The sequence below is a fragment of the Lipotes vexillifer genome, unplaced genomic scaffold (assembly GCF_000442215.2).
Source record: "Lipotes vexillifer unplaced genomic scaffold, Lipotes_vexillifer_v1.1 scaffold18, whole genome shotgun sequence".
Classification (NCBI taxonomy): Eukaryota; Metazoa; Chordata; class Mammalia; order Artiodactyla; family Lipotidae; genus Lipotes; species Lipotes vexillifer.
The window spans coordinates 1,200,297-1,213,840 of NW_006782126.1; the positions used below are offsets into that span (position 1 = coordinate 1,200,297).

The 13,544-nt window shown below is 40.5% G+C and overlaps 2 protein-coding genes across 2 annotated transcripts in view; one reads left to right on the forward strand and one right to left on the reverse strand.

Annotated features, from left to right (window-relative positions):
* Positions 1-6,762: 6,762 nt before the first annotated feature.
* TRAPPC3L (trafficking protein particle complex subunit 3L) lies at positions 6,763-9,995 on the reverse strand. Its single transcript, XM_007472390.1, is given in 3 exon segments — positions 6,763-6,904; positions 9,760-9,780; positions 9,782-9,995. Coding segments are annotated over 3 exon segments (297 nt in total). The 5' UTR covers positions 9,938-9,995; the 3' UTR covers positions 6,763-6,784.
* A 2,151-nt stretch (positions 9,996-12,146) lies between these two features.
* CALHM5 (calcium homeostasis modulator family member 5) overlaps positions 12,147-13,544 on the forward strand; it is a 4,604-nt gene continuing 3,206 nt past the window's right edge. Inside the window, exon 1 of the mRNA XM_007454995.1 lies at positions 12,147-12,703. Coding sequence (XP_007455057.1) covers positions 12,164-12,703 — 540 coding nt within the window. The 5' untranslated portion in view covers positions 12,147-12,163. The remainder of the gene's footprint in view (positions 12,704-13,544) is intronic.

Here is a 13,544-nt window from a genome sequence, read left to right on the forward strand (position 1 = left end):
TGCGGTACGCGGGCCTCTCACTGCTGTGGCCTTTCCCGCTGCGGAGCACAGGCTCCTGACGCGCAGGCCCAGCGGCCACGGGCCACGGGCCCAGCCGCTCCGCAGCACGCGGGATCCTCCCGGACCGGGGCACGAACCCGCGTCCCCTGAATCGGCAGGCAGACTCTCAACCACTGCACCACCAGGGAAGCCCTCGAGAATGTTTTTTTTAGAATGGTGGAGACTTGAGCATACTTTTAGGCTTATGAGAAAGAGCCAAGTGAAAGGTGAAGGTGGATAAGTGACTAAGAAAGGTTCCTGAGGATGTAGTGGGAGCTAGAGCGTGCCTGTGTCTCTATAAGCAAATCTATAGACTAGTAATTATTTGCTCTGGGGTCTTCCTCCTGACACCATTATCAACCTTTCAGGTCTCAGTAACTTTATTAATTTTTTAGAAAGCAGGATACTTTAGATAATCCCCAAGACCATGTTTGGTACTAAACTTTTATCTTTGTAGCTTTTTCTATAAAATCCACCATCCCAGAGCTGGAAAGAACTCTCTGAGTTATTGTATGGTCTATCTTCCTGCTGCCAAGCCAGATTTGCTGCAAATATTTTTACCTCTAAAAGGTAGCTACCAGGCATATCATCGTGTTCAAGTACATTTAACTTTCAGTTATAGAGTATCACAAATCTTTGCCCAGTCCATGCATAGAAACTATTGGACCTGGAGAAGTTGAATTCTTGGCAAAGAATTGTCCCCAGAGCTGTGTAAACTCAAGCAACTAGTTTTGGCCTCCTTTTCCCCCCAGTTCATTCATTTTGATTTGACATCCTCATGAAGGACTCCACCCGGTGGCTGTTTAGAAAAGTTTAAAGAGGCAATTTCCCACCTCTCAAGGGGGTTGAAAAGCACATTGTTTAGACCTGGAGAGCTTCCAAACTGTCTGAAATGTCTTAGGTAGTCACAAGGCAGACACAGGTTATAGTTTTTAGGGACTGCTGACATTCAGGATGGGGATTTGTTTCTTTGTGTTAGTTTTTTGTTTTTTTGGCGGTAAGCGGGCCTCTCACTGTTGTGGCCCCTCCCGTTGCGGAGCACAGGCTCCAGACACGCAGGCCCAACGGCCATGGCTCACGGGCCCAGCCGCTCCGCGGCATGTGGGATCTTCCTGGACCGGGTCACGAACTCGTGTCCCCTTCATCGGCAGGCGGACTCTCAACCACTGCGCCACCAGGGAAAGCCCCAGTGGTCCCTTTTCTGTGTACACCATCAGCAGTTTCAGAATGCAGGAGTCCCTGGGGCAACTTTGTAGCCACTAATCTAGTGCCCGCTGCAGGGAAGAGCTCCTTAAAAGAGCTGGATTTCCCAATCTCCTTCCGAGACACAGGGAATCCCGCTTTTGATCCAGGTGGAGTCTCAAGTCAGAGCATGCAGCGAGGCTGTTATCCCCTTTGTGCTGGTGCGAGGGTGGAGAATGGTTCATTAGAGCACAGGGGAAGTAAAGGTGACCTGTATTTTCTCCCCAGGCATGTGTACAGTCATGCAAGCTGAAGCCTGGGGTGTTTTCTACTTCCGGGTGTGCTTGCTGAGAGGGTGGGCGGTGACCTGCCCCAGGAGGTGTCCTCGTCCAGCCTCCACTTCATATCCAACTTTCATATCCAACTCCTTTTCTCTCCCTGTTACCAACTTAATGCCTCACAGATTATTATGAAAATTAAGTGACATACCACATAATTAACGTGCCTAGCACCTGATGAAAATCTTAATTGAATCCAAAACCAAGAAAGCAGCATTTCCAGATGCTTCTATTGTTTGGCATATACGGACCACTGGGAATTAGCACTTCCTCTTTTAAGTCATTAAAATCTATGTGGTTCACATGCTACAAGGAAATAGCAAGCCACTAAGTACAGTCTGCTGGCTAGAAAGATTCAGGCCACTCGGGAGGCTCCAGAAATCAGAAGGATTCCGAGTTGGAAATCCTCAAGTGACTCCGGATGTGACTTAAGTTTCCAGTAGAAATAGTTGAAGGAAGAACCTGAAATGTATGAGTTTTTTTTTAAGAGCTACCACTGATTGAAAATGTCTTTTTTCTATGAAATCTACTTTTTCTGGAACCTGTGCTCTGTGGATGCACACCATAATGCTAGATCTATTCTCTCTGTCCTGTAACCTTTTCCTCTCTGTGAGGAAAAGAGCTATTGTCAATGCAAATTTTATTTCATTGAGCATTCAACCATGTGAAAAGTGTAATAATAAGCAGTTTATTCTCTTTGGTATTCTCCAATATGTTGCAAATTATCTGACCTATCACATAGTTATCATGCAATGAACCTTGTTGCATTTACTGTAACAGAAACCCAACTCTACTACTTAAGGAATATAATAAATGTATTTGCCTCATGTAACAGGCAGGTTTTTCTTCTCTTCAGTCCATTCAGCCTCCACCCCCCCTCCATCTCCACAAAGACCATGAATCTTGCTTCACAGTGAAGATTGAGGCCAGTGGTCACGAGCTCTAAGTTCCCTATGTCAGCCGCAATGACTGTGGTCTGGGGAATGCCATGCCACGATTGGCTTAGATCTGGCTAGCAAGACTTTAAACTGGGAAAGAGCCACTGTACCTAGGTAATAGCAATGAAGCTGGGCATATGGATGACTTCCTCTGAAGTAGATGGGTTGCATTGCCTAATAAAATGTTGGGCACCTGAACAGAAATATGCCATTCTATTGGGACAGGGAAACATACAGGCAACCAACAAATGTCCATTACATGAAGAATAATTAAAATAAAGGAACTGAAACAGAGAATAAAAAAGGAAGTAAAGGAGTTGCAGGGAAACTTCTTTGGAAGAAAGAGAAGTGTATGTAGTAGAAACAGAGCTCCTAGAAGAAAAAGTGGAAGACAAAAGAAACTGAAGGAAGAAAAGCAAAGAAAGATTTAATTGGGAAAAACAGAGTCTGAGTTTAAGGGAGAACAAGGAATTATCCTAGGACATTTATTTCTTAACTGTTTTTAGTGAAGGATTTCCAATGGTTGATGCCTTTTGTTTGTCTTCTGTCAGTGAAACACTTGAAAAATAAAATTTTGCCAATGATTGTTGTGGCTATGGCTTGTTTTCAATTTTAGGGTAACTATTACTGATTGAATAAGAACGGTTTCCTTTTCAGATCATTAGAGGGGTACATTATACTGGCTGTATCCCTTTTCTGTCTGCTGATTATTTGCCATAGCCACTGTAGGTTGACCATTGGTCATGTCCAGTTAAAGTTCTGGAAGGTTTACCAGAATGAGGAAGTGCAGCAACTGGACAGATTTTTTTAAGGAATACGCAACCAAGCCATGTAAAGAAAACTTGGCTCATTTTTTAAAAGGCGAGTCTTTTGTTGTCCCAAGTTTCTAGGACTGGGAGGGTGCCTTCGCCAGGGACTCCTTCAGTGTTACTGAGAAGAAATGAATTAGGCTCCATAGCTGGTGGATGAAGCTGTGAACTCTCACAATCACCCAGAGTCTACAGTCCCAACTCCAGAGACTCTTAACAATGAATAACATTATATCTTTCAGCATTTGCTGTGTTACTCAACATTTAGCAGGTCTTGGTTAAAGGGACCTCTTTGTTTACAAAAGTTTTAATGTTATATTTGCACTTCAAGGGTCTGGTTTTCCAAATTTCTGCTTTGGTCCTTCATAAACAAGGAGAAGCGGGAACTTTCCACTTATTCATAATAGTCCATTCCAACTGCTAAAGAGATCCAGGCTTCCAATAACTAATGGGTGAAACTGAGAGATTTGAGAAGACAATAAATAAATGTGCAGGCTGCTGAGGGAAGTATGTCTGATTCCTGGCATCTTTAAACAGTGAACAGGCAACCAAGGCAGGTCTCCTCAGAAAACAGCTCGAGGAACCATCTGGTGATGTCATTTGAATAGCACGAAACTATCCCTCTGTCCCAAACCTTTCTTCCCTTTGGCTTTGCCAAGATGACAGAAATCTCTGCATTTATTAAGGTTTGAGGTTCAGAGTGAAGGCTTTTATGAAATAAAAATAGTATATAACTCTGTAGTTACACTGTGCAATTTCCACAAGTTTTTTGTGTGAAGACTCAACTTTACACAAAGGCAATGAAAATACACTTGGAGCCCAGGGGGTGGCGTGCAACCTTTCTTCACTATGAAGCATTTTTGTTTCTATGAATCCTCATTCAGTTTGTGAAGAGATAGAATTTCATGCATCTCTGATGTTCTCTTTCTCCTTACCTTTTATCTTTTCTATTCATCTCCTCTTTCCCTCTCCATGAACCTGGATCCTCCCCACTTATTCTTTGTGTCCAAGGTCAAGGAGATCCAATAGATCTTTGACTGGGAATTCTAGACCTGTGTACATATTACAGTAGCTGCAGCCATATATGGCTATTGCACACTTACAATGTGACTAGTGTGACTGAGGAAATGCATTTTTATTTTAGTTTAATTTTAATTAATTTGGATTTAAAAACTGAAGCTACTAAACAACACTAAACACAGTTTGTTTTGGTAGGATTGCATTTTACTGTAAACTTTGAAAACTTAGCATTGAATTGAGATGTGCTAAAAGTGTAAAATACACACTAGAGTTCAAAGATTTAGTATAAAAAAGAATGTAAAATGTCTATAATCATTTTTATATTAGCTAAAAGTTGAAATAATATTTTGGATAATTAGTCTAAATAAAATATGTTGTTAAAATTTATGTTACCTTTTACTTTTTTAATGTGGTTATTAGAAAATTTATATATGTGTCTCTCATAATTCTAGTGAACAGCACTTTATAGATTCTTTCATTCTTCAAGATGGAGCAATTCAAGATTGAATACAAACGAGCCATTCTCTTGGTTATATAGATCACCTTTCATAGCATAAATTCAATGCCAGGAGACTTGCCTCCCTCTCCAGGGTGAGGAAAACAAAAAAGTATGGAGAACAAACCCCATCTTGAAGCAATCACCAGTTCCAACACTCAGCACCACAGAGAGTATCAGATTAGCTGCCTTCGGGGGGTGGGTAATAAAAGGACTGGGAGAAGCGAATTTTGATGGCTGGGTTGGGAAAGAAAGGAGATGAAGGTGTAGACAAGTAGGAGAATATTCCAAGGCATGGAACATTTTCAAGACAGCTTGTTGAGTGCTGACTTCAGAGGGAGACCCTTAGACATGAATATCTTGGGTTTCTGGAGGGGTGAGCGTACTATAGAGGAGAAAGAGGAAACTGAGCAGAAGATGGAAACATCCCAAAATAAGTTTTGGGGTGGATTGTCGACAAACATCCTTGAAGGCATCCGTTTAAAATCCATGGCTTACGATATCACTTCTGATATCAGATAACATTCTTCTTCCAGATTCTACTCCTGGTCTTCTGTGGTATTGGTTTGAAAGTCCTTCCATTGATGCTGCAGCTGCCCCAGTGACCTTATTTTGTCCTTAGTACCTACCTCAATGTCATTTTGAAGAGCTAGCTGAGTAGGTGGGGAACAAACAATTTCCCCATAGCCTTCTAAAGTCCAAAAGTGTAGAATTTCAGTGGTGGTTGTTTATGTCATTTAAACTCACTGATATAATTTTAGATATTTACTACATCCAATCCTCTAATTTTACAGATAAGTGAGAGAGAGACAGAGACAGAGACTGACAGAGAGACAGAGATGGAGAGAGGCTGAGAGATGATGTGCCTTGCCCAGGATTAGCCACTAGTCAGGATCAGCTGAAGCCACTAGAAACAGAACTGGGACTGTATCTTCAGGATCCTGAGACCTAGTTGAGGTCTACCACTACCTTATTACTTACACCAGTTTTAACTGATGGTGCCACCCTAATTGGTACTTTTACTTATAATTTGAGTTCTCTGCAGAGCCTAGTAGATTCTGGACTGCTATATGCTTATGGTCTGGTAAAGATTATCATTTATTTAATCCAGTACATTTTGAATTTAAAAAAATGTTCTGGTCACAAACAAAATATACTTTGTACGATTTTTAGGGGATAAAAATGATACTAAAATTTCTAACCGCATAAGCTTTGGGATAAGAAAGTATTCTCAAACATTCTTTACCTTTCATTTTATTTCCTGGCCTGACCATCAGTAATATTTCCTGAGAAAAGGAAGGAATTTTGTTATTACCAGCTATCTAAAAATTAAATGAATTAAAATTAAATGCTATTTTAAAATATTTCAGAATTAGCATTGAAATAAATAGCTTGCCTTGATGATTACAAGTCAAGAGTAGCTTCAGGAGGCCAAAGCTGTAAGCCAAGCCTATATATGAGAAAAGTCATATCTACAGCTTCTCAAAAATATGGAAAATTGTTACAAAATGGTACTGTTCCTAGAGAGAATGCAATATACAGTATCTAGAAACTGTCTTTATATAGTGACATTGAAATTGTATAATTTCATCCATTTTTCCAGTAAGAAGGGATAAATACACCAACTGTGTAGGTCGTATACTTTTTTTTCATTACCATAAGAAAATGAAAAAAAACAAACTCTCTTAGGATGGATTATGTAATATGTAGAATTCATGCTTACTATTTTACAAGGAGTTATTTGTATATGAAATCTTGTGGACTCAAGATTGAAAATGTGTGATTTACAAGCAAAGAGAAAAACAGCTTTAAATCTTAGTGCCCTGCATTTCAAATTTCTGGCTGATTTATAAGTCTTTTAAATCCCATGCTATTAAACAATTCAAAACTTCTATGGCTATATATGTGTAGCTACTATTAACTGCCCAACCAGCCAGCCTGTGGCATTTTGCATGCTATTCTTCATTTTTTCCATCTGTATTTTTCCTCATCCAGCTTTTTCAGAAATGTTATTCCTATTTCTGTCACACTGTCACCTTTTAGTCTGTTTTGCAAGAATGTAACATCAGCGGCCAAATGAACCTAGGAAAGACAAAAAGAAAAGAAAAAAAAAACAGGCCTGAGTCATTCAGGTTTTAAAAAAAACAACCTCTAATTTTTTCTGTCTTTATTTTCAGTTTGATTTACCCCATAAAGAGCTGACTTTCTTTACAAAATGATAAAAAAAAAAGAGCTTTTTCTGTGGATGAAGGGCCCTTTACTGTGTGTCCTCCATTGATGATCTGGCTGTGGTCAGCTCTGTGTGTGAGTCTGCAAAGAGAGGGGTGGTCCAGGACAGGCTCAACCTGCTTGATTCTGGGGCAAGCCCAGGATGTGGGCTCCTTTTTGCTCACAGTGCAGGTCTAAAGTAAGGCTCCATCTCAGGAAGAACACAAATTCCCAACTCGAAGATAGCCTTGACTCAATGTGCCTTGCCAAGCAGAACTTCCAAGGATAAATGGCTTCTTAAAATGATTTTTCTCCAATTGACTTGCTATAAATCACTCTGTCATTAGCTCAATAACATAATCACTTGTCCTAACAACATTTAGCAATTTCTTATGGCTTTGAGAGCTGTGAAAAAACACCAACTAAATAAATTATAAGTATAAAATTAAAAATTGAAATTATAGACATGAATATTTGATACCCAGGCCTTCTTTTCCACGATAAAGCATTTCTCATTTTCCAGACACTGAAGTAAACCCTAGGGCTTGCTTCTCTATTCATTAAAATATACTCACATAAGAGCAGCATATTGCTGACCTACCCTCATAGAGCACCTGTTCAGCTATTTTTAAGTCATTGGGATAGATAAGATATAAGCAAAAGTACCTAGTAAAAAATACCTAGTAGTTAAATTATGACAAAAAACAAAAAATATCTTATGGGGAAAAAATGAGAGTGAATTTAGCTTCCATATTTCAAAGTGCACTGTACATATGAACTACCATATGACCCAGCAATCCCACTATTGGGCATATACACTGAGAAAACCATAATTCAAAAAGAGTCATGTACCACAATGTTCATTGCAGCTCTATTTACAATAGCCAGGACATGGAAGCAGCCTAAGTGTCCATCGACAGATGAATGGATAAAGAAGATGTGGAACATATATACAGTGGAATATTACTCAGCTGTAAAAAGAAATGAAATTTGAGTTACTTGTAGTGAGGTGATGGACCTAGAGTCTCTCATACAGAGTGAAGTAAGTCAGAAAGAGGAAAACAAATACAGTATGCTAACATATATATATGGAATCTAAAAAAAAAAAAGGTTCCAAAGAACCTAGGGGCAGGACAGGAATAGAGACACAGACGTAGAGAATGGACTTGAGAACATGGGGAGGGGGAAGGGTAAGCTGTGACAAAGCGAGAGAGTCGCATGGACATATATACACTACCAAATGTAAAATAGATAGCTAGTGGGAAGCAGCCGCATAGCACAGGGAGATCAGCTCCATGCTTTGGGACCACCTAGAGGTGGGATATGGAGGGTGGGAGGGAGATGAAAGAGGGAGGGGATATGGGGATATATGTATACGTATAGCTGATTATACAGCAGCAACTAACACAACAACGTAAAGCAATTATACTCCAATAAAAATGTTAAAAAAATACCTAGTAAAAGCAAATAATAAGTGAAAAAGCCTGGGTCTAGTAGGCAGTTAATTAATATTTATTGAGTCTTATCTGACTCACTCCCCTCTCTCATTAAGAATTCCCTGGCCAGCCAGCCTGCATTTGTTAAACCGTAGACTTTGGTGTACCAAATTATCTGCTCCTGTAGCGTGCAAAAACCATGCTTTTGTGATGCTCACCATCCAATAGAAGGATGTACAGTGCACTTTGAAATATGGAAGCTAAATTCACTCTCATTTTTTCCCCGTAAGATCTTTTTTGTCTTTGTCATACTTTAACTGAAAATCAGTTAAAATAACAAAAAGACTACATTGAAATTATTTGGATATTTGGGACCACATGAAGTCTGACACATATTTGTCATTCAGCACATATAATCAACTGTTACCCATAAAAGCTGGAGACTTCTTTATCCTATTTCGGACCTGATTTTTCCCCAATCTACATGTGAATCACACTGAACTAATTCAACTTCGTTGTCCCTTGAACAAAATATTATTTTTGTGCCTTTGGGCAAGGTCCTCCTTTTACCTGGAATATTATTTTCCTCTTACCCCAAGACCTTCACCTAACTGCTTTTTGTCTTTCAGATGTCAGCTCAGAGTTTCCCTAGGAAAGCTTCCCTGCCCACCTCCCACCCCACTCCACCCCACCCCACCCCACCCCAGGTCCTCCCGTGGCCCTAAGTCATTTGACTTCTCTACTGGACAGAAGATTCTTGAAGGCAATAACTGTGTTTTGTTCATCTGTGTATGCTCCGTGCCTCTTAACAGACGCTGATCACTGTCTTGGTTAAATCAATGAATAATTCAGGTGTGTGGAAGCCAGCCTCCAAAATGGCCCACAATGACCCCGCCTCCTATCATTCAGGTAGTCCCCTCCAACGTTGTCCCAGAGTTGACAGCACCTGTTGTGATTAGATCTACAAAGAGACCTATGTGACAAAGAACTTCATGAAGCCTCTAACCGACTGCGAGAAAGGCACTGAAGCCACGTGAGTGAGCTTGGAAGTAGATTCCCAGCCTTAGTCAAGCCTTCAGAGACTGCTGCCCTGACCAACCGCTCGATTGCATATGCATTAAGCTGTGAAAGGCTTTGAATCACAGCCACCTAGCTAAGCTGCTACCAGATTTCTGATCCTCAGAAACTGTGTGAGATAGTAAATATTTGTTGTTTTAAGAGGCTACCTTTGGGGGTAGTTACACAGCACTAGTTAATGAATATACCTGGCAAAGTAGAGAGTCTGTGCCTTACCATTTCCAGGGCCTCTCTGATTGATAATCCCACAGAGTGAACTGCAGTAGCACAGAGAAGATCGCCCAGCAGGGAGCTCTTCCACAAACTCCACCAGAGGATTCTTGTCTAGAATCAGGGAAAATTCATTTCTGCTTGAATTGTTACAGGTCACACTTGGTGTAATTCCCAAGCACATCTTGAAAGCAACCTAGTAAACAGGAAAAAATTTACAAAACTTGGTCTAGAACAAAGAACTGTTAGTAAGGCACCCAAATACCTTTTTCCAGGCACAATGGTTAAGCTCGTGGAGTGTGTAGTCAGAGAGCCTGGGTTCACACTCAGCTTTGAAATTTACTGACCCTCTGACTTGTGCAAGCCTTCAACCCTTTTATTTTCATGGAGTATCCTAAAGGACAAGTTTTCTGTGGAAACAATATGGTTTATGAAACTTAGAGTTAAGGCATCATTTTTGAAAAAATCTTTTTCAAAAGTGAATATCTTTTAGGAGGGTAAGAAATTAAAATATTACTAATCATCAGCATACTAGCATAATGTTTGTCACATGAACCTAGTAAAGGATAAGATCCTGAATTAGAAGGGACCCAAGACACACCTGCCACAACAGGAAGGCGACAGAGCAGAGGGCAGAGGGTGCCATGGGAAGATTAAACCCAAGGGTGTGTTTTGGGAAGTGGAGGGAGCCGTAACACCAAGGATGACAAGCCTCTGAGAAGGAACAAGGGTTAGTGGTGGGAGGCACATAAGTGAGTCATAACGCAGCTTCTCAAAAAAGTCTGCTGTTTTAAAGAGCTGAAAGAATTCTACAATGTCGAGACAGAGGAAGCCTTGGAGACTATTTCTTGTATACCTCCAGTTTCTCAAATGAGTAAACTGGGACTCAGAGAAGTAAAATGACATGGCTAAGGTTACATTGTAACTTAGTTCCCTGGCTTCTAGTCCAAGGGACTTCCTTGTCACAAAATATACAGGCCTCGAATCTGAAGTTCATTAATGGAAATTTGTCAGCTTGACTGTTGTTGTCTTTCAAGTGCCTTAATTAATTTAATTTTAAAATTAAAAGCAGTGTAGGACAGATATGGGGACAATTTCCTTAAATTATTTATAATTAGAAGTACTAAAATTTCACCATTCATTCATTCATTCATTCAATAGTACTCATTGAGCACTGCCTGTCTAGCACAGTGCCTGGCACACTGTTGAGTGGAGTGTGGAGTTCGATAACTATTTGAAAAATGAATTATTGAGTAAGCATCCATTCTGTGTTTGACACCGTATTTATGCCCAGAATACAAAATGTAATAAGGTGTAGTTCCTGTTTTATAAGAGCTCACAGTTAAAGAGGAGCTATAGATATTAAAAAAATAACTCCAATACTATGATAAGCTCTGCAAGTACAATGTTATATATTTGGTAGCAACCTTTGAAATATTCACAGAATAAGAAGCTTCTACCCTGTTTATGAATATTGAGTGAAAGTTTGCCAGGTGGACAAGGTCAGGTGTGTGTGTGTTGTGGGGGGGATATTCCAGATAGAAGGAACATGTCAAGGGCATGAAATACCATGATGAGGTTCAGGGGGAGTTGGCATCTATCAATTTGTGGGCATCAGGGAGCCCCAAAGGTGTGAGTAGGCTAGGGAGGAACTGGTTTTCTGTTTTAGAGGGATCTCCTTTATGTCAGCATAGAGGATGGATTTAGGGTTGAGAATGGGGGTGGGCATGAGGTCAAAGGCAGAGATACCAATCAAGAGACTATGAAAGTCTAGGAAAGAAATGATTAGGACCCTTCTCATTTTGTCTCTCATTCAAAACTCAAACTCTCCCTGAACTTTTCCATATAAATTTCAGATAGCCCAACTCCTAAAATTTGGTTTAAGTCACTAGTCAGTTAAAGAGGATGTAAAATGAATCTTCCAGATCTTAAGTCAAAGTGCAAAAGTCTTAAGCAACAAGAGAAAAATACCATCATGAAACTCTAGGCTAGGAGGCTTGATTCAATGGCTCTCAATCAATTGGCTGAAACCCTATTTCTACTAATGTTGATTCCTCTGGTTGGAAAATTCCTAGACTATTACTATCTGCAGAGTCGCAATTTCTTTCTGATTCTCGATCCAAGCCACATGGAAATAACACAAAAATGGAGGCTGTTCACTTTGAATTTACTCTACTTCTCAGTGTTTTGGCTCTAGTTTCATGGCCTAATATCCACCAGTAGGAGGCATTATCTGAACACTGTTGGGAAATATTCATTCCTAGGGAATGACATTGTTTCCTTATCTGGCTGAATTCAGTCTGAGAAGGACTGTTGCTTCTAACGAAGAAAGAGCTCCACCCTCGGCCACTGCCACAGCTGCTCTGCCAATAAATAGGAGCAAAGCGTTTTCCCTTTGTGTATCTCCAACATGGATGCTTTTCAGGGGATTTTAAGATTCATCCTCAACCGGAAAGCTGTTATTGGCTACAGCTTTTTGGCTCTGCTGACTGTGGGAGGTGAGCGTCTCTTTTCACTCGTGGCTTTTAAGTGTCCCTGCAGCACTGAGAATGCGGTGTACGGATTGGTTTTCCTTCTTGCTCCTGCCTGGGTGTTACTGATCCTGGGATTCTTTCTGAACGACAGGTCATGGAGACTCTTCACAGGCTGCTGTGTGAATCCCAGGAAAATCTTCCCTAGGGGCCACAGCTGCCGCTTCTTCTATGTCCTCGGTCAGATCACTCTGAGTTCATTGGTGGCTCCAGTAATGTGGCTTTCTGTGGCTTTGCTCAATGGGACATTTTATGAATGTGCCATGAGTGGGACCAAAAGTTCAAGACTCCTGGGCCTGATTTGCAAGGGCAAGCCCAAAGAGTGCTGGGACGAACTTCACAAAGTACCTTGCGGCAAAATCACCATGACCCATACAGACAACGAAGAACTGAAACTGTCCCTGCAAGCCCAGTCTCAGGTAAGAAAGAACAAACATGACTTTTTTCTTTTCTTTCCCCGGAGTGAGCTTGAAGTATTCTCTCTGTACTCTGTTGAGCCAGGGCTGAGTCTGAATCCTCCTAAAACATTTTGAAACTAGATGGAAATTGGAACACGGGGCAGCATTAAGACAATCTGAGGAAAAGCTTTCCAGGGGTTGCTTGGCTAGTAAAATTGCTGATTGGATTGTCTTTTCCATTTCTGAAAAGAAATCTCCTCTGAGTGATACATATGTAAATACTTATGTACTTTAAGACAATCTCTCTGGGTTGATTTTGTAAATAATGCATGACACTAACTCATAATAGAGTGCTAATGGCAGAGTAATTAGAAGTTACTGCCTTCTATTAATTATTTTCAAACTGGTTTCTCAGAAAAACGCACTTATCTATTAAAATATAGCTGAACGAAATGAGATAATACTTTTCAAAGCCGCACATAATATAATTAGTGTAGAGATTCCCTTGCATGATTTCTGGCAACTGCTATCTCTATGTATAAATATTGTCAAGATGGAGAACTTCCTGTATAAAGTGGGGGTTGGCAGTGTCTAAATAGCCTTCAGTGAAACGGGACCATATTCTCCAGGGAGGTTTCGTCCTGTGCTCTGTGCTCTACAGCTAAAAAAGTTTTTACATTATTTTAGAAGCTCAAGATTTGGGGCACTGTTTTATTTAACAGCAGGAAATTGTAGCTTTACCTAATTGACACAAGGATGTAGCTTGTCATCCTTCCAGGTACGTGAGCACAAATCCAGATGTGAGCCTGGCCCTGGCCTCAGGAAAAGACTGAATTCCTACTTGTGAGGAGCAGGACTGACA